Genomic DNA, 26,258 nt, shown 5'->3' with positions numbered 1-26,258 from the left:
TCCGCGTTCAGACGATCAAGAAAATAAACATCGCGTACGATTAATCACACGGTCGACGTTGATCCGCTTGCGAGACACGCAATTCCATAAATTAAAAGTAGAAAATAGGACAAGCGACGATGTTGTAAACATTCTTCTGGAAAATCCCTCCTTCGAATTCCTATGGTTTACATATATATATATATATATATCGTTATTAATTTACAGGTACGCGCGGTTAAATAAATTACCGTAGAGATAAGTTGCGTGTTTTATCAAAAATTGCGCGTTAATTATATACCTGGGCAATGGGATTGAGAAATTTACAAAAAGGAGTTTCCGTTTGACTTCGGAGAGGCTCGGTTTCATCGAGGAACGCGTGATTGCCAACGATGAATATCTGATGCATTCGCGAAGTATTCGACGAGAGGGAAAAATGAGCTGGTATTTAGACGATAAAGCTGGCATTCGGATGGCCTAACAACGTTTCACAAGAGAGAAACTATTCATACACGATGTAGCTATGTGCACGATTCTGGATTGTTTTATAATTAACGATAATCGTGTGTATACTTTCGATTCTATTATCACGATACTTGCAAGTTACTCGTCGAAACTGTTCTTGAAAATCGTGCGTTTTATTTTGCGAACAACGAGGGCCACGTGGTTCGATTCGATCGTTTTCACAAATTTTATATTTTCTACGTATACATGGCAAATGACGTGCATGGTGATAAAGCGGATAATATGTACGTAACGATACGTACTACGATAAAGATATTACGAGCAAGCTACATTTCTAAATAGAAAACGAACGTGCAGGCGCACATCGTAAGGAAAATATAATATTATACGCGAGAGAACTCGATACACGCGGCCAACAGACTGGTGACACGCAGAGGAATTAGAATACAGGGATATACCGTTACGATAATGGTGAAAGTAGAGACACCCACTTGTTGAGCGTTTGCTGTTCCCCGATGCGTCACCACGTTAACCGCGAATTAGCATAGTTATCGTAATTTTGTACCGATATCGACCACGTTTTAACCTCGTCAGCTTTAAAATGGCTCTCTCCCTCTAAATTTAGACGTCAACGTAGAAACGTCTCAACGAACGTTTACATAAAACACATCCGACGATAATCTTATTCGATCGCGTTTTCATTGGCAAGCTGTAACTTACAAGCTGCAACGTTATCACTCGTCCACGGTAATCAAGTAATCGTCGAGCTGACTCATAGCGACAATAATTTTGAAGAAAGTGTCCGCTATGTCTGACCTCAAGACGAACGTCGTTCACGGTCGAACGATAATTAATACCGCAAGGTCGACTTTCAATACCTCAGCGATTACCTGGATATTTCGTACATTCTTAAATTAATACTAGTATACCTTGATTCGTTCGCATAGAATGTCGACGTGTGACTCCGAATGCCGCTCAATAACTGGTACAGCTTCTTAATCTTTTAATTGACGACCTTTCTACGTAGCGAAAGCATATACGGCCATCGCTGGCGCGTTTTATGCGAAAGACAAAATTTACGTCACGTACAATTCGATGTTAATCGAGTATGCAGTTTTCGGGCGCGATCAGCGATACATAACACGGTATTGTATTACAATTTAAGGAACGCCATTGCTGTCGCATGACGAACCAGCGATGGCGACCGAAACGAAGGAAATTGCAATTAGCATCGGCGTTTGGCTCGGCTCGCCTTCCTCGATGCCTCGTCCGCCTACTTTTTCCACATCGATCGAATCCAAAAACGTGCTCGCGATCTACGAGGATATCGAAAGGATGTCAACGCCTTTGCGGAATCGAATTCGAGTTACATTCGCTCGCCTAATGTCTTCGTGCTTACGAGTGAAGTCATCGGCATTAAAAGTCAAAAACGCGTGGGTCCTTCCTTGCCATATTTTGCCAAGCGAAAAAGAGAAATTCCGTTTAAACTTTCGGCAACGTAGGTGCGTCTTTAGCACCGGATACTTCTGTTCAGGAAACGGATATGGTGGATTCGATGATTGAAATCTGGCACGATCTCGGAAATCGGTCAAACTTCTGGGAAACGACGAATCAGTCCGTTCGCGCTAAGGCTGGGCCGATTCTGATTACTTTCTCGAATGTATCACACGGTAAAACGAATATGTCGCGAAGAAAAAACCCAGAGAAGGGAACGTACGAATCCGTTTTGCTAACGGGTCTTCCGCCTAGGGGACTTTAAACTCTTAACAAGGATTGCATCTTCGCATTGACCTACAGTCGATGCCATTATCTTCGTCCATTTTCTATCGTCCATCGCGTCTTGTCACTGTATCATTTCCATAGAAGATAGCAGGTTGCAAACGGTTAACCGCTTCGTTTCGATAACGGTACGGCTGAAAGGCGAGCGCGAACGAAAGTCGCGTGCGCCACGTGAGAAATTCCGTGCACGATGTTATAATTCTTCGGGGGATACGACGAAACGTACAACGTACGTACGTAAGTACACGCTATAAAGGAGACAAGAGGCTTTATATAGCGACACAGAGACGTCGTAATTCATAAAACGAGCTAAACAAGGCGTGGTGGATGTTCAACACAATTCCATGGAAATAACGTTCATCGAGCGAATTGCAAGGAAAAAAAGGTGGTGGCCATCGAGCGGCACGCGCGTATAGTATGGAGCTTAATAAATCTTTGGCTGGCACGTCGAGCCTACAAGTTTTCGCAACGATCACGACCGGCTGGTCTCCTGTCGTTACTCATCCTATTATGCGCCTCTTTTTGCCACGGTGAAAGGAGATCCTTAAAGATGTATCTAAGGTGATATTGTCTCGCAAGACGAATGCGCTTATAAGAGAATAGACGATGGATGGCTAATACGTTTTGTCAAACGTTCGGTAAGAAAAGCTGAGAAAATAGAAAATATTTGGAATTTTCGCGTACCGAAGCCTGGTTCATCGAGGATACGGATATTTTTTAGTCCTCGAGACTCGATCAGGATTGCTGAGAATCGATCGCGTTTTGTCGTATTTTTTCTTAATCTTCTATCCGCGATATCCTCCTCGTCGATTATTCTTTCTCGCAGATTGGCAACGCCTACAGTAAGAACAAACACGATTGGCGAGGGCTTCCAAGTTCCCAAGAATGGAACGTGCTACACAGTCAGCGATGAAAGTATAAAAAAAAAAGTGAATTCGTTAAGAGTGGTGTGATATGAAAGAGGAAAATCACTCGGTGCGTATGGATCGACCAATGCGCATCCTGGTTACCTACGTTACCGTTCGTTACAACTATCTTTTTACGTACACTCCCGCACTCAACTGCGATTCTTCAAAGATGTTAGATTTAAATTTTGTTCGACTTTGAGAAAAGTTCATTTTTATCGATCGAATCTCTCGGAAGCGAAATCGAACAAGTCCGCTTTTTGTCGACTTATCATCTCGTTACGTAAGAACACGATTAACGTTCGATCGTCAAGAACAAATGGCATATTTCCATAAGTTCATTTGTCGTCCGATATTATTAGATGTTCGATAAATTGCATCATAAATCGCATCGATAAGCTCCTCCTTTCTATAAATCGTTCGAAATGGAAAGAGGAAAGTCTTGTAAGATATAAGACAATATTACTGGAGAATCTTGCAACGATATATCTTTGGACGCAATTACTGAAAACTGGTTTGCAAGTGGATTAGAAATTATTGTCACACTGTCGTAATACAGGTCTCACTGGTCTAATTAGTAATTAGCAATTACGCTGGCTATAGTTAGTTCGCGACCCGGACGAACGATCGTCGGTGCATTTATTATTATAGCGTCGCGAGGCCGGTACGCTCGACGACTAATCGATAAGAAGAGGTACTTACATTTGCGCATAACTTTGCAGCGAAAACCGTATCGCGTAATTAATGCGACAATCTTGTATCGTGTAACGTCGACGTGCCAATTATACTTTATTAGCGAGTACGATTCTGTCTGTTAATCTGGACGGATAAACCGCGCGAATCGGACGAACGAAAGCTTCTCGACAAATTCGATAAAGTTCCTTCTTAATTAAAGTCTTTACTAACGCGTTCAAGTTCCACTAAGAAATTGCCGGTTCACGACTCTTTTTACCTTTCACCTTTTTCATCGATAATTCATTCTATCTCGGCTTCAAAAATTCTTTCCAACGTAAGATTTGGCTTCTAATCACGATTAACGATAGGAATCGCACGAACGAAAGATCGTACGCGACGATCTCGAGCTTAATACTTAACGAGTCGCGCGTCCTAACAGACAAGTTTTATCTGGAAATTTTTCTCGAATTCGACGCGAGTCCCCGAGCGTATCGCGCGCGGAATATGCGTACGGCTGTCACGTGGAGCGGAGGGAAGGAATTTCTTGAAAGGTTATCGGGTGAACGAGAACTAGAGGGCTTTACGACCGAGTGAAACAACGTAGAACGGGGTGACAACGCACGCGAGGCGATAAATCGTAGCTCGACACGAACCACTGCGTCGATGCCATTTTTGTTTTCTCACGTAGACTGAACCGCGATCAAACGCAATCTCCATTCTGCTTCCGTTTCTATATTTCTTTCTTCTTCCCTTTTCATTCATAAATTGCCAAGTTGCTGCGTAAATTACAAAATTGAAAGAACAAAAGGCGCAATTTACGTCGCGTAAACACTTTGAAATTTCACTAGCGTCTCGTTAATTTTTTGTAATACGCGTTCGGTTTCTTTCACGAGCCACTCCATTAGATCGTCGAAGATATAAATCTTTGGCGTTTCGATCGAATACAAAGTTTTCTCGCAGATTATCCTCCATCTCGATGAATCGTGCACAGGCGAATAAACCGCAGCTCTATTTTCGTAAGCACCGATAATCGATCGACGGTTTTCCTCCATCGATACTATTCGACATTCCGAGTTCTTTGGCGGATATTATCGTATTACTTCGCGCCACGCCGTGTACTATGGCCGACTTAATACGTAGACCGGGGATAAGCAAATGCCCGTAGCAATTACTCACTCAACTTGAACCGCGATCGCTTGTAGATCGATAACAAAGGTTACACGAACGCTTGATCCACTATTATTATGTTATTATTACAATGTGGCTCGCACTCCGGCACGAGGAAAAGCTACATCAGCACTGTATTTACCTGTAGGAAGATACGAGCTGCGGGTACATGCATTGTATCAAGATCTCAAAAATTAATTTGCTTCTAATTGCAAAGCAACCGTTCATTTTCTGTCCTTATCGCCGTCTCGAACGATAGAGCGAGATCGAAGTGACTTCTATTCGTTTCGATCGAATAGAAATATCGCGTTGAGTGAAACTTCGAGTCGTGCGTGTAATACGTAAAACGTACGAAAGTAAATAATACTACGTTTATAAAATTTCTACTTCTTTCCGACCGTGCATATGTTACTACGCTGAAGAAGTTATTACCGTCGAACCAAGCTGAATCGAAGGATTTCCTCGATTTCTTACCAGCGTGTGAAATCTCTTTGACTCTCGAGCGATTATTGCCTGTTCTTATCGACGTGAAATAGCGTCTGGACGATCTAACTTTGAATTCCAACGCCGTATACCTTCTTAGTTCGCGATGACAAGGTCGAAAGTTGGACAGCTTGGTCGCGTCGATGAATATGCGTATCGATATTATCGAAGGTATGCACGGTGTAACCATATTAGCGAACAGTCGATATATTGTGCGCACGAGCCGATATACGTGTGTATATTAACTAATATGCAAGATCGCTTTGGTCAGGGACGCACGCGTATCGTTCCATCCAATCAGAACACAGATTCGATTCTCGATCTTCGTCGCGAAGAAATTAATACGTGCCGATACATGACGATAATCTTATCATTCCTGTGGCGAACACGATTACGCAAGATTACGCGTATTTCAATTCCGAAAACCCAATTACACGAGCAGCGTACGCGAAAAAGAAAAACTCGTAAATATCTGGACGTAGGTTCGTCGTCGGTTAGATCGAGCGATTTCCCACGAACGTGTAAACAGATCTGTATAGTCGGACACGAATCTGCAAGCTTGTAATAGGAGAAACGTGCCTGGTATACCAGTGGATAATGGGAAATCGTGGAGTTAATAAGTCAACGCTAATTATACGCAATAGCGCGAAGATAACTACTGCTCCGCTTGGATTTATGATTTCGACGAGGAAGGCTCCTCGAGGCACATGGTCGAAGAGTAAAATAAAGGATAAGAGAAAAAGAAAAGAATCGACCGGAGAGGATATCGATTTGTGTTCGATAAACACGACTGAAAATTAATTTCTCCTACGGCGATTCTAGTCAATGCGTATTACGTATACGATTCACGAACAGCTTCGTCAGCTTGAACCATAAATTACCGGTGGAGTCGATTAAAACGTCTGACGAGTAGGAAAGCCGCTTTATCTCGACTCCATTGACGAGCGACCAAACCGATGATGATTCCACGCACAATGCCAATCGCATTTGCATAAAAACGTCTCGTGCAACCGCATAACGTCCGATGAAACCTTGCAAGTCCTTGATAGGTAAGCAAAGGAAAACAACAAGACAACAAACCTTCCTGATGCTTCCTCGGCTTATCCAAAAAGTTTCGACGGATTTTTCGCGGAAACGCTCCACTGTGAGTCTATTTCTACGGATCTAAGCTAGAATTAGAAAGAGCATTCGAGGCGATCGATGGTTTCTCGGAAGATTGACGCACATTTCAACCGGTTGGATACAAATCACACGGTGTACAGACGTACGTCTGAAACGATGCAGGAAAGGTTTATGAAACTAAACACGTATAGATTACGTAACGCGTGGTAAATTTAGAAGATCGAGCCGATAAAGCGGATACAGCGTGATTTTCTGCGCGAGCGACCAACACGATGCATCGGCGCTCGATTAGTGGAACGGATGGCACGACACACTACTAAATGGATTTGCATAAAAATGTCTACAACGACTGCATAATGCGGCTGCAGTTTGCCTCGAGAGACCTTGACGGCGTGAGACCTTCCTGACATCAACAGATACGTGAAAGCTGCACACGCGCCTACACACTTTTCTATGCCTCTCTTCTTCGACCCTGACGCAGATCCAAAAACGAGAATCTTCAGCTGTTTCGAACCGCGATCTCGCTTGTCGAAGATGCGATGGAATTCCAGGCAAATCTATTCTCACGTGTAATTTCACACGCGAGATAAGAGACGATCCTGCACGAACGATGCGATTATGGAAAAATTCTCACCGATTTTTTGATCGATCAACCGTGAACAATACCGACGCTATTACCGATCTCTCACAACCACGATCGCGAACTCGTCATCCGAGAATATTGAGACGTACTCGAGAAGAACGAGGAATTTCTACCGCTTCATCTGCGCGATCAACGTGTCACGAACGACGGCTAACAAACAATTGATTCGACCGATAGGATACGCGAGCCAAACGACGATCGAATCCATCTTTCCCCAATTTCGTAGAGAAACTTAAACGATCAACGTTTGATTCTCGAAAAGCAAATGACCTATTTCCACGAGTTTGCTTATCGCAGACGCGACATAAATAACAACAAGCTCCACGTTGAATAGAAAGATGCTCGTAACATCATCGCTTTTTTCTGCTTCGCAGTTTACGAATCAATGCGACTTCCGAACGAGTCACACGTGTTACGAGCATAAGATGGAAATTCATAAGCCGATATCGATGGATATTAACGCGGTATCGGTAGCAACATCGAAGCAAGATCGAATCGATCGATTATCCGTAGAATATCAAACAATCGTCGATCACATCGTAATCGGCTGTCGTGGGTTAACGGAACCGCGGTGAACGATCAAAGCGATCGTTTAAACCAGTGCACGAGGATCGACTGGCAATTTTCCCGTGACAACGCGTACACCTCGACCGATTTCGTGAACCAATGCCACCTGGATACGCCATTTTGAAAGTTAGCGCTTTTTAAATGCGACCTACGTAACGTATCGGAAATAGACACCGACCGGTGTACCACGAAACCGCAAGAAAAGTTGCCAGCTTCTCAAGAGTCGAAGCGGATAACGTGCGCTCGCGGTTGGGATCTGCTTTGAACCGTATTCGATCCGTCTTCCAGTTGCTCCAGTACTGGTATTCGTTCCACTATACCAATGGCGATGGCCTTGACGTGTTTCTTGCCTTTGACGCGCTCGTATCTCTCAACATGGAGAGAGATTGACAACTGCTTCGACAAATCGGTGCCGACCGCGTTCCTAACTGCCTCCTGTGTGTTCTTCGATGCCATCGATCGATCGATCGATCGATCGATCGAGACACCATTCATAGACCACATGTTCCACCACGCAAACACAACATTACGCTGATACAGTTTTTCCTTGGATCGTTTCTTCGTGTAAATATTCGCTTTAACATCGGCACGATGCGCGTGGTTATTTTCAACACCTATTCAATCTTTTTCGGCGGTCAAACACCGAAAATATCTTCGGCTGACCTTCTTCGTTCCCTGCAGACAACGTTTGTCATTTCTTAGAATCCATAGTATTCTTATTTTGCACCGAATGAGAAATCGAGCGGAAATTTTCGTATTCGAATATAACTTGATCGTGCCGAATACAGTTTAGAGAGTATCGCTTTCTCGAATCCGTTTTGTCTTTTCTCAATTATAAGTCGATGCAGAAGATGTCCATCGCGGATCATCGCTATAGCGACAATGGCGAGTACCTCTGGTACCGTGCTACGCTCTTCCTTCCCAAAGTTTCATTCGAAAACTTTCGTAAAGCCTACGTGATGTATCTTTTATTTATACGCTTGTATTGTGCAACTATTCTTTTATGCGCGATAAATAATGGAACGATTGGTACCAACCATTGATAAATTACAAAAGTCGAACATTTTCACAATTTTAACGCACGTTGGAATATGTTTAATTGTAAGCTTCTAATCGTAAAACGATATCAATCGCACGAGTACTCGTGTGATTCGGTGTACAGTGATACAACGGAATCACGCACACGAAACGAATAAATAACGATATAATTCGTTTGTTCATGCAACAAAGAATTCGATAGACCGTTTAAGACCGTTTAATTGCTATTACGACGTTCTTTTTTCTTTTTTTTTTTTTTTGCGTGCAGTAGGTGATAAACATGCAACACGATCTACGATCGGTGTCCGTTACGATAAATGCATCTGTTCACCGGGAAGTAAATTATTAAATGTTCGCCACGCCTCGAGTTCCGCGCGAAGCGCATACGAATCACGTTCCGTGGAATTTACATATTAGGTCGTTTCGCGTGGTCATTACCTGAAAGTCAGACAGAGGAATATATCGTCGTACCTTCTAGTATTCTCGGACCGCGATGGAATTATTTTTAATTGAATCGGCAAAAAATGGAAAATAAAATACGATGGCGATATTTCATTGTCGGTATCGTAGGATCGCGAAGAAGTTGAGCATAAAAGACAACCGTAACGCGTATTCATTCGGATTCCACATAAATAGTACGTCGCCGATAATAAATCGTTGAATCAACGAGAAAGAGCTAACGAAGCGACGCTCGCGAGTCTTTCATAAATGGATTAATTCAAAGTGAAACGCGATTGGTGGAATTCATCCTCCTCCATCGAACGTGTTTAGAAAAAAGGCTGTTGAATATTTATGATTTCGCACCGATGTCTTATTTATCAACGCGATCGAATTCCATTTGTACAAATACCAGGCAACGTTACACGCGATTCCGCTTGCAGACGATACCTTGCATTTCCTATTTTTTCGCAAACAAGCGGTTTTAAACTTCGATACTATGTTTCAGTACTTTGTTCGTACAACGCGCATCTTGCTACTGACATACTGTAACTCTGTTCTTCTAAACTGTTCCTAGGACGAACGGTTTATCCGACCAAAGTTCGTATATTAGAAGAATCCACCTGCCACCATCTATTATGTTTCGTTCACATAATAGAAATTTACGTTCTAATAATTAGATTCAATCGCTAGGAGTTCGACTAATCAGATGTTAACTAATACTTTGATTTATCGATAAATGAAGTTCAACCGTATATCTTGAAAGAGACAATCGCGTGTTTTTCTTTCCTTCCTTGTCTATATTTTCAAGAGGAAAAAATATACACCGAATCTCATAGTTGAAAACGGTTTCGTAACGGATCAGTGTCGAAACAGTTTTATTAAGAAAGGGTCACTGTATGCGAAACATCGTTCGACGATCACGATCCTCGTTAAATGCGTTAACAAAATATTCGCCTACGCGAGAGACCCTCGATTCCTCGATGCATATCTATGAGCTTTCGTCCGGCTAAATAAATCCGCAATGGTTCGTTTGTCTTTGCTAAACAATTTCAACGATGCAAAGGTTCGACGGAAACGAGGTCAACGAATAGAGCGAGCTCTCGCACCGTTCCGAGCGGTGCATTGGAAATTATGCTCTCACCTGCCCGAGGGCGGCTATCGAAACACGATGTCGATGATAAATCGACCGCATCGACGTCTCGATAATAATAATTCACGCGATCGTTACGTGCCCGGTTATTTTCTTCGTTAACGTTCACGATCAATGGAAAAATCGAATCATCGTTCCGAATGCGTGCTCTATGCGGCTTCTCCATAGAAAAAGACCGCGTCGGTCGACGTCGTTCGTGTTTTTTTTTTTTTTTTTTTTTTCCGCTAGACGTTCGCGTTTCCACGTGTCTGCCAGGAAACGCTGCTATTCGTCTGCCTTTCGAAATCGCATTGATTTTTTGACGCAGTTGAAAGGAGCGTGCTGTTTGGCTGTTTCGAAGAATTCGCAGATCGAGAGCTAAGAAAGAAACGATTCGTGTTCAACTTTTTGCCATCTATTCTATGAGAGACTGTTGGTCTTTTTCGATAACGAGTTCCTTCAAGTAGCTTCTAGACGCCTGCAGAGTGTTTAATTTCTCGTCTGTTCTCGCCTCTCGAACGAGTTTCGTCGAGACCGTGGCAAACAACGACCAAACTATAGTACGTTCGTTAAACGAAACAGATGGAGACGTACGTTCCAGTAAAATTGAAAATTACTTCGATGTACGAGCTGTAACGTTACTTTATCGAGAGAAAGAAGAAACTGTTTGCTTCGTCGTGAAATTTGTAGTTCCCCGCGAGTGTGAACGAGGCTAAACGCGAGAACCATCGCGAGTTAATGACCATCGCCAGTTAATGACCGTCACGATCAGACGTCTATAATGGTAATAACACAGAAACCGATAGCGCAATGTCCCAAATGGTTACACGATTACTCGTTAATAACGCTTTTCCTTTATCTTTTTCCCTTCTTCTTTTTCTAATGCTCAGCGATTTTCGAAGGATTATCTTCTCTGGAAGCGTGGGACAGACTTTGGAGCGTGTTCGTCGTTCGAACGTAGTCGCGATTGTTTCTGTGCCAGCGCGAATCGACCGTTCGTAGTACGTACGTGCGTGCGTGTATGCAAGCGAGTTGCAAAATCACGAATGCACCAGGAGTGCAGAACGCGGTACAGTGAATAGTTTCAGCAAAGATAAAGAACTTGGAATAAAGCGTGGAAGGACGGAGTTTCCAAAAAGAAGTAGAACTCCGTCTGTGAATCTGTCGTCGGCCGTTCGGTTGCGCTTTCAAGATTTCAACTGTGTTTCGGGGAGAGAGGCGCACTGCGGTTATACGTATGTCGGCATTGCGACATCGCTAATGCATCGTGAGTACAGAATGTAGCCGTGGATGCACTGCAAAATTACGAGAATAGCGAACAACGGCTGGAATTCCCTTCTGCTTATGGAAGTGTTCGAAACGGAGCGACTTAAATCCTCGTGAGAAGGGGAAGGAGGAAAACGTAGGAAAAATATGTAGATGCGAAGAGATTCACGCGGTACGTTGAACCGAATCGGACGTGAGACAAATGAATCAACGAAGACGATGCGGTCGAGCGTCTAATTGGCGTAGACAACAATCGCACTGTATTAATGAACGCAACCTTTCGACGAGAAGGAGAGGCAAAAGAATCGACAATACGCGAATAATAAACTAGCTGGTACTTTCTAAGACGCGTTTTCTTTTTTATATTGGTCGGAAAGTTTGTAACGTGTTTGATAGTCGATGATTAATGGTATGCGTTTGATAGAAGCGAGGAAGATACGGTTAAACGAGAAGTTGGATATCGAAAGAAATCGACGAGAAATACCCGGAAGTGATTAATTACGGTGATCTCGTTTTTCAATAAGATAATATTTCTCTCACGATCAATGGATCTCTCTGGACCGATGAACAGTATGCAAAAAATACGCAGTCATAATAGGAGTATAGTTACCCATCGTTTAATCTGACTTTTATGGAACTTTCCCAGTTACGAGGCAATTGGCTCGTAGTTTGCGTATCGATCAAGAACGGGCAAACGATGCTGAATCATAACGTTCGTTCGTCTTTTTCTTTTTTTCAATTTCATCCATTATCTAAGTTAATCTAATAGCATTTTCAGCCTTATAATAATCTAAATACCTACACGCAAATAACCTAATAAATAGAAGAACCAGTTTGCCGCCTGAGATTCTGTTTGTTGTACGTTTTACTTGAATAAAGCCGATCGATTTTTAATTACGAGTCGAAGATTAGAGATCTTTTCGCGCGAAGATCCAACGAATGGAAGGACGGTTCGCGAGAGGACCATTCCTGACAGGAAAGCACGCACGTATACCGATCGTCGATCGATTGCGAAATTTCTAATGTACTCGACGCACCGACATGCGTATCCAGTATACGCGTGCAGAATCTTCTCGCACGGACTCGCGAGCCGAAGGACGTTTGCCCGTCATCCGGACAATGCAACCAGAGATACATCGGGGATACGGACGTCTCGGATTGCCGCGTTTTCTCGCACGAAGCTCTTCGAATGGTGTCGTGCAAACGCTTTGAACGCGCGTCCGCGATCTCGACGACACCTCCAAGGCTTCTACATCTTTCGCACCTCTTCCATTCTTATCTGTCGCGTTTCTCTGTTCCCATCCTTCGCGCACTCGAGTTTCGCAACGCGGCCTCTTCATTAACCGCTTCGAGCGCCCTTAGAAAACCGCGGCCTCCTTTTTCACCATTTTTCTCGCCGTGCAACTTCTCCCTTTTACAAGATGCTTGGGAATCTTCGTGAAACAGATCTCCAAGATTATATATTTTATTTGCATAAAATGAAGGAACGTGGCAGAGTTACGATAAACGCTATTTTACCAGGCTCTTCCTTCGCATATTTTTGAAACATAAGATATTTTTCCTTGGCCCTTTCAAAGCTCAATCCGTTCCTTGGGTCGTGGCGAGGAAATTATGTTTGGCGAGAAATCGGTAACAGAAATACGTCCTTTTTTACTTTATACTTAATTTACCCGGTTTAAAGACGTACCTGTGATAAAAGAAATAAACGATCAAGAAGTACTTCGATTCGAATGAAACCGTGAAAGATTCGAGAGACGCGAGGAACATAAATAATCTGCAAACGATTTTATCCAACCGAACAACAGTATCCGTGTTACTGACGCAAAGTTCGGTTTCGCAATAACGTCGGTATACGTGCGAAACTAATATCTCGTTGACTACAGATTTTCTCGATCATCCAAGAAAACGATAATTGCACAACCCGAATACACCGTAACTACGTGTCTCGAAATAATTTATTCTTCAATCAATAACGGCAGAGTTAATACGACAGATTTCTACTGAAAATATCGTTGTACAGAATTCACGGCGTATTATATTCGTCGCGTGAACCGCGAGAGTGTAGGAGAACGCGTGTATCACTGCGTGATATATCGTTTTATCAACGCGGGGCGTATATCGGGCGTAAAACTGCCAGAATCGATATATATATATGCCGTAATGCGGTGCTGAAACAAAACCAGGAGAAAGAGGGAAGAACAATGAGACACCTCTATGGGTACCGTTTCCGATTCGTTCCCCAATTCAAGCCGAACGATAAAAAACGTATCGCGAGGCTCGTGATTTACGGTGGACCTGGTCGACTGCTAACGGTACGAGTCTCTGGGATCGTTTCGAAAGAAAACAAATGGCTGTGTATCCCATTTACTTTGGATCTTATTTCGGAATCGTGCTAAAAGTATATAACACCATATGCATACGAAACGAATATGAACCTGAGTGTTTGCTTAGTAGCATAAACAAACACAGAAGCGTAGATGATATATTGAAAATTAAGCAAACTTGTATCAAAGTATCGCGAATAAGCGAAAAGTGGCTGACAAAAGTATATGATAGGCGCGCGAAGCTTTTTAACTTTGGCAAACTCGGTTCGACAACTTGAAGATTCCAGCGAAATTTCATACTCGAATCTGCTTCTCCTCTAAACTTTTATCGTTGTTTAAAAAATTTCAAACGCCAGACGAAACTACGATTGGGAAGGGTTGCACGATGACTGGTAGAGACATAGGAAAGTATCTCGGAAAGAATGTTTTCAGATCTTTTAAAAGCCGAGAATAGCAAAAGAACTAGGCCTGGATATAAACGACCCGGTTTACTCGCGTAGCATGAAAAGATATGTTTATCTACGGAGGCTGTATAAAGAGTGCAACGTGATTGAGCAAAAAGTAGACCATCCATCGAGAGCAGTGTAAAAGTTGCCGTGGCATCGTAGTGCCAGTAAGATTAACGCGAAACATTGTAATCATAACTAAAATAAAGTAAAAACAAAAACATAAAGATATATATCCAATACTTTTTCTAGCCACTTGTAAATTGCACTTAGCCAAATCCACGGATCCTACGTCGGAAGAAAAGGCTAATAATTCGCATCGTTTACCGTACAGAAAGTTCGTCGCATCGATACACCAAGTATCGCTTTACTAACTATGGAAACCATGAAACGAGAAAGATCAGAGAGTGCCGGAAGGATACCTCGGAAGATCGTTCATCCTGCCATGTAAATCCACGCGATATCTAACATCGATGCATTATATACGTTTCCCAAGATCCAACGCTGCGCGGTTAGATCAGAAACGTACAAGCTTAGATCTCCTTAAATCAAGTATTTTCTGATATTTCTACTCGCAGAGCTGGAACACACGAACCGGGAAGCCGAAAGCGGAGAGTCACGAGGAAAGTGAGCGTTCTCGATGCCGGAAGACCGGGACGAGCTGTTTTCGCGATCGTGGATCGCGCGCGCCGCTGCTGAGTATGTAAATGCGCGTTATATCTGGCATCGCGCGAGTATTACACTCCGTAGCTGGAGCACTAGCAGCTCGCTCGCGTTTGTCCCGGGTATTGTGTGACTGCGCGCAGATTAGAGACACACGAGGCTCGCATTCCTCGCCGACCGATCGAAAGCAGCCAAGCAACGGCCACGCATCGCAGCCGCGAACAATTAATCGTGCAAGATGGAAAACACAACTAACGTGCACGCAGGAATGCGCGTGATGCGCGTAACATCGACAATCAGGTCCGTGATTGCGCTACACGGGAATCAAATTAGCATCGAGCAGCATCGCCATTAGAGTCCGGATGGGAGAACTATGGAGAACGATAGGCGTATTTGTCGATCTATTTAGGACCCTTCCTGGCTCTTCTGTCTTTTTGCTTCTCTTCATCCTCCGTAGGATTAGTCCTTTTCCTCAGATAGTCTCAAGCGTAAGCGTTTCTAGTCGCGTAATCGAATTATTACGAAATTTGGATTTATTTTGTAACCGTTGAAGTGGTCACCGCTTCTAAGAAAACTCTACATCTGGTCTTTTTAGTTTGGACTGGGACGAAGGCAGCCCATAGACAGTAGACAGGCGACGATGGCTTCGGGACTTTCGGTCATAGGGTAACACTGCTGGCGTGCGGATCGGGACCAGTTCAAATTATATTCCTACTTGTACTTACACTTCTGTACTAAAATATATTTTCCATTTTACTATTTATCCACGCGTTTCTCTGTTCATACATCCGATAACATCAACAGTAACTTTGCGACCAATCGTAATTGCCACTCAACCGTAGCTAACGTTAAGAAACTAAAACTAAAAATTCCCTTCTCGTAATTTTCTTTCAGGAGGAACGAAATTTGAAGTTTCCTTGGAACATTGAATTTCGATGAAATTATGATATGAGATGCGTGCCATTAGAGAGGACTGGCCTGGAGCGAATAATCCAGAGAGAAGCACGTGTGTTTGCAGTGCATGTGGCGCGCGTTACGCGCATAAACCAACCCCTGCTTGTGCAGCCGCGTGTTTACCGCGTCCGAGCGCTCTGCCGAGCAAGATAAACGCGTGGCTGGCACGCAAATGCGGAAAGCCGTCGAATCAATCGCGGCATTGTTCGCGACACGGTGATAGAAAATAGACCAACAGAAACTGACTTAATGGACACCCCCGCTTTTTCCTTGCGTACGTCTAATCGCGAAGCAGAAAGAGAGTGGAGAGCGTGGTTCGAATCGGAGACGCGTCTCCTCGACGATAGGTGAACGGATCGGATTTTTTGGCGACGCTTTGCCGTATCAGGGTTCCACGGTTTTATAACACGGCTCGTCGCGTCGGCGTGTTTCGCGAATTTATCGAGTATCGAGCGTGCGAACCGAAACGAGTTTCACGAACAACTTCAACCCGCACCGATCTAACGAACGTTCGATTATGGAGTTCTATTAAAATTTCCAGTGCAGACACACACATTGAACGATAATGAACGCAAAATTTACGAGTATACCGATAACACGATGCAGGCTGACCTTGGCCATTCTAAACCACGGAAATTCGAAGGCTCGTCAAGCCGATGCGCGGCCACCAGTACCTCCAATGGTTGCATGATTAACCTTAATGCAGACTCCGACGAAGAATGGTTGAAGTACGAAAAACTCACGGAGATAGTTTTCCTTCGTTCCAAGGCGAAATCAGCCGATCATCGACCTGCGTCCTTACGTAACAATCAAGCTAAATCTGTGGACGTTATACGACATCGATCGGTGAAATTAACGAAAAACAAGAGCATTGCTCTGAAAAATACGGCTCAACCGGTTGTTTTCGATAAACGGGCGGATGGAGATAAGGCTACTGAGAATGTTTCGCCACTGCCGTTGAGGGCGAGTCTTTTCCCTCGTGTCTCGCCCTACGTTCTCTTTCAAAGTCACGATCATATACCCAAAAAACTGCCGAAAGATTTTGCTCGACTTCTCAAATGGAAATTTACCACATCTATGCCTAGGATTTTAATCAAAATTTTAATCAGTTCTGGATATCAAGTGGTAAATAAAGGGACAGACTGGTCTGGTGTATGGAACTTATCCAATAAAGACACGGCGAGGTATCAACATATGAAAAACTATCAAAAGGTACGAATTAAGTGAGAAGATCTTTGGAGGAAAAGAAAGATCTATAGTTCGTAGTAAATCTATAAATACATACTTCTAGCGAAATAGTTGAATCGTTATGTTCAAAGTTCTTTAACAGCCATTATAATGACGAATTGAAAGATAGCTAATATTAGAAAAGTGAAAGTAAAATTTCCGATATAATTTACTCGATTCCAATGAAATTTATGTTAAATATCAGATGAACAACATACCAGGATCTGAAAATATAGGCAACAAGGACCTGTTATGGACGCACTTGAATAGAATGTCGCGAAAGTTCGGGCCTCAGGAATATAACTTTATGCCAAGAACGTACGTACTGCCGAAGGAGATGCAGAAATTCGAAAGCATGTGGAGCAGACACGGTATGGGTACCACGTGGATAATTAAACCGCCGTCAGCGGGTCGTGGCCAGGGTATCAAGATTGTTAATCAATGGTGGGAGATACCAAAGTGGCATTCGGTAATCATTCAACGATACATCACCAGACCGAAACTCATTAACGGCTTGAAATTCGATCTGCGAATTTACGTTCTCCTAACAAGCATTAACCCGATGAGAATTTATGTCTACAAAGAGGGCTTGGTTCGTTTCGCCTCGGTCAGGTAATTCGACGACCCTAACTTACTCGATATTTCATCGATTTTCACGATAACGATCAGAACCTGATTTCGTTTCACGATTTACATAAGCGTTGCAAACAGCGAGAAGTAGATTTATTCGAGTCGATTAAACTTCGGCGTCTTAAAATTTAATTTACCGCTTTACTTGGAACAATCAAATTTACATATTACGAGATACTCGGCTTTAATTACATTAGCTTTGATCTAGCATCGATCTATAACAAATAATCAATCATTTTCAAACGTGGATCGTTCAAAAATGATTCATAACCAAATTATAGTTCGATCCAAGTATCCCGTTCGCTTAAATAATTCTACTTTATCCTATACTCTGTTAAAACAATAGTAAATATCTAGATACGTTCGTGGAGCAAATCTAAGCGACAAATACATGCACCTAACCAACAGCAGCGTGAACAAACAAAATCCAGCGTACGTAGTAAACGACGGAGTGAATTCGTTCAAAGGACACAAATGGTCCTTCGCGAGTTTATGGTCGTATCTGAAGCAGGAAAGGGTGGACGTCGCTGACCTATGGTCTCGGATCAAGGATATCATCGTTAAGACTTTCATATCCGTGGAATCGAGCATGAACGCGACTATTTTACAGAGTCTGATCTCCAGTTACACCTGTTACGAATTGTACGGGTTCGACGTACTTCTCGACGAGGGTTTAAGACCGTGGTTACTCGAAGTGAACATTCTACCGTCGCTGCAGACAGACTCGCTACTCGATATCGCTATTAAGGTACTTATGATTTAAATGGATGTTCGCCGGCTAACTGGAAATTAACGTCTACCATCGCGGTACTAACTTTCTCACAATGAAGAATTAGACTCGCGGATAATTATATCCAAACGCGATCGCATGCCACATGTACGCTTTTGTCCATAAGTCATCGGACACTTCTCGAAATACGTGAAATGTATTGTCGATACGAGCTTTAATAAAACAAAAATTTAATAAAATAAAAAGAGTATCCTAATGCACGTGGCTGGTAGCGTGGTTTCTTCGCACTTGTCACCGGTTAATTTCGAACTTTCGAATTCCTCCGCAATGATGCACGAAAACCGCGCGAGACACGCGATAAATTATTTATGGTCAGGTGGATTGAGTCACGCGTGTCATAAGCAGCGATTAATATCATCGTCTGGCTATGATTTTTATTATTTTGCAGGGCTCTCTGGTGAAAGACGTGTTAAACGTGGCTGGCTACCAAATCCCCAAGAACGAGCAAATTTCGAGCAACGGTGTTTGCGATAAAAAGTACGACTCGATCGCCCATAATTACAGATTGTACAGCACGGCCTTGAACCTTGGCGAGAAAATGAAACAGAACGAAATCAACGCGATGCAGACTCGCGACGAGTACCTGGATGGAATCCTGCGGAATTTGACGAGGGACGACCTGAGGCAGCTGATCCGCTACGAAGACGAGCTCAGTCAAGCTGATAACTTTGAGAAACTATTCCCTACCAAGGATTCTTATTTGTATTTCAAATTCTTCGAGGTCGAAAGATACTACGATCGATTACTGGACGCCTGGGAATATCGTTACTCCGATAACAGAAAGGAAGGAATTCGTAGACTGCAACGACATTGCGAAACGATGCAGCACTTAGATCAAGCCACCGATTGAGCACAAGCTTTGTCGTTCGTTCCTGCTTCGGTATGGAAATTATCGTGTTAATACGGTACTGAAATCACTTCAACTCTAATTAAAATAGTTCACACGGAGCAAGGTCACTGGCGTGACGCGTGTACTTTCTTACGTAACGTACACGCCTGTTCCTAAGTATATTCGTAAGGGTAATTTTCTGGTTTCTTATAAAATCGTTTAAATCGCGACGCGAACGATTAACCGATCGCGAGTCTCAACTTGTGCAAGCTAACGCTGAATATTTGAATTCTTTATTTATGTTAATTTATGTTAACAGATAATAATAGTCAAAGGCTTCGATAATTCCCTTGTCATTTCCAAGTTCAATCTCGCTTTCTACGAGCGTCCTTAAGAAGATATAACAGCGAAGGAGAAGATAGAACAACCCAATTCCGATTACGTAATTTTGTTTTGAAACCTTCCTTCGTTCATATTCCCAGGAATTACGTCGAGTTTATATTTTCTTGCTTATCGCGTATTCAGCACGACTGGATAAGTACGCGGCTACTGTTTCTCGATGGACGATTAACACGCTAATCGCGACTACTTTAATCGTAGATTATTTTGTCTTCGGAGACATCCGATGTCAAAGGAATTCGAGAAATCCGACGAAACCTTACGCCAGTTAATCCACCTTAGTCGAGGGTTACGCAACACCATAACCGCAAGGTACTGTAAGTCGTTTTAACTATATCGGTCACGTTGACGTCATTCATTCGCCGTTTACAACTTCCACCGAATAGGAGTATCCGTTTCTACGAAGAACTTCCTTTATCGAATTACGCGTAACTCAATTTCCCTTTCGAAATAGTAGCGCTTTGAGCTTTGCTCGTAAGATGACGCGATCAAATGACGAAACGACAAGTACTTGATACATCGCCGCTCGAAATTATCGCCTTCTTCCTTGTTTTTATATGCACCTTGTTACGTTCAAGTCTCGTGTCTCACGATGAATCGACTTTCTTTACACGGATGGGTAGCTTCGAAATAATCTTATCGTTTCGTCCATTGTTTAAGCGCTTCTGTCGTACGGTCAAGTTAATTTACCCATGATGATAATTTGTTCAGAGATTATGCAGCCAAAATTACACGGTTGCGCAAATACTTTGTAGCCAAGTCCGCCTCGGGTAAATAAAGAAACGGGCAATGTGTCACTTAAATGGAACGAGAGGCACGCCGGGAAAAAACTAGTTTAAATTGAATAATATTCGCGTTGCACAAGCAGCCGCATTAAGGATAATTTGCGTGGATGCTAAACATTTATACGCGAACGATTATTTATGACAAAAACTAGGCAACGTTCTATGCTTTGGTTCGTAGCTTTCAAGATGCCTGCATACGTCGATGGCCAGTTTCACAACAACACTCCGATGTATGCTTTATCCACATGCAAATGGCAAAAGCAAACTATTCTTGTTGCCGGTCATACGCTGAAAAACGTGTACATAAGAGTTTTTCCACTCACTGTGTAGGAACTTTGACCCTTAATTACAGACTAGTCGTCTTTCAGACGAATAAATTTCTATTTCATTAACGCGATTCAGCAGGGAATGTCGAAAGCTGCAACGTTCGAATATCTTCCATAGCGAACAATTTCGCTAAACAAGTATACGTGTATCGCCTGACGAATGATAATAATTAGACTTCGATTCGATACCGATATTCGTATTACGTCAATTTCTATATAGCACGGTAACGTAATAAGTACGTGGAGCTAGCAAAATGATCTCAGAGGCTACCGATCTGTAATTAAGGAACGAAGCTAATATCTCGTCGATACTTCGAGAAAGCAATTCTACAACGCGATGGAATTCGTCGACTCGTAATTATTCGATGGGACGCATTTAGCGCGGTCGCGTTGGCGATAATTTCGATCGGTAACGTGCTCGTCGCTTCGCTCGAAGGTGACGTAAGTGGCCAGTGAAAGCTCTCCGCGGGCTTCAGAAACGTGAATCACTTCCTGAAAATTCCGTAGACGCGGCATCCAACGGTTTTCAGTTCATTCGGACGAGTGTTCTCTGGAATCGGCCTGACTGCTCGTCACATGCAACCTACTTTTCTCCTCGGCGACTGCACGTGAGCATCGCGCTTTAACGCGCCGCTGTTTTATCTGTCTCGCGCGTTACGCATACCAACTTATCAACGACGCAAGCCACTGGCTCCACCGACTTTTTACTCGACCAAGGCGGGAAGTTGCTCGAACTTTCCTTCGTTAATCCGTCTAAGTAATTATTCTATGCGATTCTAGCTCGACCACGGTTTAGAATGTTAAGCCACGGTCAAAGATTGTTATCGTATCGGAAACGAAATAGGTTTCGGAACGATAGGCGGGAAAATATCTTAAAGCGCGAAGATATATCGCTTTGCGGGAGAATACACGCGAGAATGGAACCCTAAAAGCTATTAAACGTTAAAAGGTACCGGCTTTATTGACTCTCGTAAACGTTTCGCTGAAAATCCTTGGAAATACGAGCGAGAATTTTTACAGCGTTTTTCTTAGAGTTCCTGTCGCGTTCGAGAATTTCGGTAGGTTCCACTGATCCTTAACGACGCTCTTATCGGGGCTGTTTGCCCCAATTTGTCTACCTTTGGTACTTTTTTAGCTTTGCGATACCTGTGAGGCGTTTTAGTCTAGAAAACACAGATAGAAAGAAACTCTAGAGCGAAGCGACGATCAGATAAACGGTGTTGGGTCTAGTTCTAGAAATATCGGCACCGAAAGACACGATACGATCGACCAGAATTATCTGTTTGCGGTCGCGCGGTAAATGCAAATTCGATACGATATTTTATTTCTTTTACTCTTAATACGCAAAATTGATTCTTTCGCGTCGATGTTTCGTTTATTCAATTACGAATAGCCTTTGAATCGAACTTATCGGATATAAATTAGTCATAATGAGACGTTCGATATAACTTGAATTGGCAAAGAGCCAAAGGATATTAAAAGACGCATGAACAGATGTCGTTCGCTTTCTTAATCTTAACGACAGATCGTCGTTCTGAAATTATTTTTTCAAGCAGATACCCGCGTTCTCTGTTCTTTGTCGCGGTCAAGCGTGATAAAATACTGGACTGTTTATCGTGGCTGCGTTCCGACTGTCACATTATTAGCGAGTGTACGGCTGCGTGACTCTGACAATCAGAGCAGAATGAGATCTAAAATTCGCAATCTCACGAATGAATCCACTCGAGTCCGCTTAATTACGACACTGTAATCGCTAGCCTCCGACGTTCGGAACAATCAGCTGCAGATGTACAACTTTCGGAATTCTCGGTTACATACGCAAATGAAACCGCGTGACAAGCGTATATTAGAGAAAGTAAAACGCAGCAGGTAACGGAAATAGAAAAGAGCGTGGCCCAATTTAAATATCTTTCTAGAGTTTGGTTAACCTATCGCTTATCTACGCGCTAATCGATTTTATTTGTCTCGGTCGCCTACTTATTTGGCGCACCGTGTATTTTCACCTAAATCCTCGTTACGTTATTCGCGTTAAATTTCGTGTTCTCGCTAGATTCAACTAGAATCAAACACACGATAAACGTTTATTAAAACACGACATAGTATCGCGTCGGAAAAATTTACTTATAATTCTCAATGAGAATTGATTGTAAAATTCATCCAAATAAATAAAAAAAAAAAAAAATTCTCCGCACAGATTAGACCAGAGCAGTCTATGAAAATAGACCAGGTTCGATAGGAATACCGGAAATTGCATTCAACGCCAGAAACAACAGACGTTTCTACCGTAGCAAAACGATACTCAGCGCCGGTGTTCTTTGTCTCTGACTGACGTTGACTCATACTATAGCCTACAATGAGAACAAGACGTGCATGCACGGCAAAGGAAATCTGTTGTGTATTCACGACGATAATAATTGATAGGTGTTCGACGAGGATGGAATCGAGAGCGGTTAAATGGAATCGATTCAACGACGGGATAAATGGTTAATCGAACGAGATTTATAGCGATTGGAATCTAATTCGAGAATACTTTCGTTCGTTCGATAGATTCGTCGTTTACGGGTCAATTGGATCACGCGTAAAGCAGTATGTCAGTATTTAGAATTGGAATTTTTTAGGTCGTGAGAAATATTCGTGGAATGTTGGCTGATACATTGGCACGATGGTACATATTTGCGGCCACGCATCCGTGCTAAACGTAACGACACTTCCACGCCTGTGGTTACGGGTTAAACCTGCCTCTTATTCGGAAAATCCTCGAATTCGCGGAACCACGATAACGTGGATGTCGTTTACTTCGACTTTTACTTTGTGCAAGTTACACGCGGTGCGGAAGTTACTCAAGCGCTAAAGTCTTTCGCCCGAACCGAATTTCCCAACTAGTTTCGCCTAGAAAAGAAAATGCGATCCTCCGCTACTCTCGCCATCGAGTCTACAATACGGTAAAACTTCGTTTATCGCAACGAAATTTTAATTAAGTAATGCTCGATCGAACGAACACCTACTAATTAAATCCGCTTATCTGAGAAATCTTGGCGAAGAGAATCGACGAATCCCTATTATATCAATCGTTTCTCCACTGATAAATTCCAGCAAATTGACTTCTATTCTACGCGAAAGAAAATTAACATTTTCTCGCTATAGAAATTACGATCCGATCGAACGCAAGCAACGTTGGATTAGTCACCATGATTGATACTATCCATGGTAAAAATGTTACGGACAAGGGCAATCAAAGCGATATACCGACGAGATAAAGCAAAAGTACTTTCGTCTGTTTCCTATTCGTGGCTGTTAGAACGCGAGACTTGATAAACGAGAAGGCGCGTAATTAGCAGGAATCGATCACGAACGATCGTGCGCTGGCTATTTTCAACGCGTTCTATGTTAAACGCCAGGATACGCGGCCAATTCGAGCGCCACTTTCTCCGTTTCGTTAGAAGAACCGCGTTGGTTTCGTCAGCGCCGGGATCGATCGCGTCGCCTTGGTCCCTCGATCTTCGAAGTCGAAAGTGAATTTCGCGCTACACCAAGTGTCAGTGACCTTTAAACGGATGCTCACGTGTCGATCGAGCTAAACGAGGTTCGCGATGCCACCGGTGACCGGTGTACATACCATCGACCATAAATTCGGTGTCACGAGACATTTTATGGCGTAGTAACTGTAATTGGTCGAAGAAAGTGACTCGTTCGATGCTCGATCGTATGTACAAAGTACTTTGTTTTCGTTTATAGACTGGTTCATCTTACGAAGTATAATTGGAGCAGGATTATAGTCGACGATGTTTGAAAGAAGTTGTTAAGGTGGAGAATTCAAGGTCTTGCTTTAATAGCGGTTCGTTCGCTGGCCGAGTAAATATATTGGTGCATTTTCTAGTCACGTAGTTAAATTGTTATGAAACTTTCCTTTACTTTTTTATATATATATATATATATATAAACGTAAAAAGAAAGAAACTTTCTAAGAGATATTACAGTTCGAACGCAGCGAAATCTTACAAAGCGATTTGTTCGATTCATCGTCTCGTCTTACGACGATTTTTCCAAAAATCTTCTCGACCATCATCGTTTTCTTTCGATTAAATTCCATAGAATCGTTAATCGCTACCGTTAAAAAGTACCTTGAATTTAAGAAAAATGTGAGAGAATCGTAAAATTTCTGTTAAAACGTTAATGGTCCTTCTATTTGTACCAGAATCGTGCCCCGAAAGCTCTTAGAGTTTACGATCCGACAAAAATCATTCTCACGTGTAATCCTGCGATATGTTTCTAGAATAACGGACACGAGTTTCTACCCTGACTAACGTGGAAAGTCATCTAATCCCCGGATGTTTGGCCGTTAATTATTTCTGATTCGACAAGGTAATCGTACGAAGTTGCATGGAGAAAGCGATGCATAAAATCTACATCTGTATAATGGGAAATGGTGCTGATTCAATCAGTCTCCTTTCCACAGCGATTATACCCGGTCTCGTTCGATTTATATAATAAATTACCATACAATTTCCCAAAGTAATCAGCTAGCACGGAGCGAACAACGACGCGATGGAGGCCATGAACGAGCGAAAAGATCACAAAGGAGCGAAATTATTTACCGGTGGTTCGATACGATTTTCTTGTCACCGACGAACGAGTCGGCGAAACGTTTTTCTTTCGAAAGATTTTCTAACACTCGCAATCGCGTCGCTCTTATATAACGCGATGACCATTGAAATCGAAAAGCCGAGCCTGCTATAGTAGTGTAAAACGACGATTTAATTGCAACGTTCGTTTAGCGAAGAACGCAACGACGTGTAAATCTTTCGACGATAAAAGAGAAACGAAAAAAAAAAAAAAAAAAAAGAAAGGAAAAAAGATTGTAAACGTATGAAAAGAGGATTGTAGAGAGAAGAGCGTTATGTCGACGGTTTAACGAGACAACGGAAAGAGTTATTTCTTCCGTAGGGATCAGGACTACAAATTATCCGGCGATTACGTCGTAAATCCCAGGAAACGCGTCTAAAGACGCGAGATCGTTCGATCAACGGCGAAAACACTTGTCTACGCCGTATTAGCATTTAATCAGGGTTTTCTGTTTATAGGTAAACGGCACGAAAGCTCGTTTGAAATAACAGTTATCCGCACGATGCAACCGTGGCTACATGTTACGCGTGCACGTGCGACTACTTTGTGCAATCAGCTATACGTATGTCCAGGTAAAAATTGAAAAATTATCATTCCTGTCTA

At 42.7% G+C, this 26,258-nt stretch overlaps 2 protein-coding genes across 4 annotated transcripts in view; one reads left to right on the top strand and one right to left on the bottom strand.

The window, feature by feature from the left end:
* LOC139985604 (uncharacterized) overlaps nucleotides 1–26,258 on the bottom strand; it is a 179,432-nt gene that overhangs the window by 149,671 nt on the left and 3,503 nt on the right. The window lies entirely within an intron of this gene.
* LOC139985444 (tubulin monoglutamylase TTLL4) lies at nucleotides 16,403–20,451 on the top strand. Its single transcript, XM_071999875.1, has 4 exons — nucleotides 16,403–17,258; nucleotides 17,479–17,885; nucleotides 18,261–18,651; nucleotides 19,082–20,451. The coding sequence occupies exons 1-4, from the start codon at nucleotides 16,647–16,649 to the stop codon at nucleotides 19,541–19,543; spliced, it is 1,872 nt and encodes a 623-aa protein (XP_071855976.1). The 5' UTR covers nucleotides 16,403–16,646; the 3' UTR covers nucleotides 19,544–20,451.

This window comes from Bombus fervidus, chromosome 3, assembly GCF_041682495.2.
Source record: "Bombus fervidus isolate BK054 chromosome 3, iyBomFerv1, whole genome shotgun sequence".
In the NCBI taxonomy this organism is placed as follows: Eukaryota; Metazoa; Arthropoda; class Insecta; order Hymenoptera; family Apidae; genus Bombus; species Bombus fervidus.
The sequence above is the reverse complement of the archived record's forward strand: the minus strand, read 5'-3'. Positions and strand labels throughout refer to the sequence as shown.

What these genes read in the sequence shown, in the direction of transcription:
- LOC139985444 (XM_071999875.1), top strand. Translation starts at nt 16,647, where the DNA reads ATGCAGGCTGACCTTGGCCATTCTAAACCACGGAAATTCGAAGGCTCG. An exon ending in ATATGAAAAACTATCAAAAG is followed by an intron (nt 17,259 to 17,478) that starts GTACGAATTAAG and finishes GTTAAATATCAG; the next exon opens with ATGAACAACATACCAGGATC. An exon ending in TACTCGATATCGCTATTAAG is followed by an intron (nt 18,652 to 19,081) that starts GTACTTATGATT and finishes ATTATTTTGCAG; the next exon opens with GGCTCTCTGGTGAAAGACGT.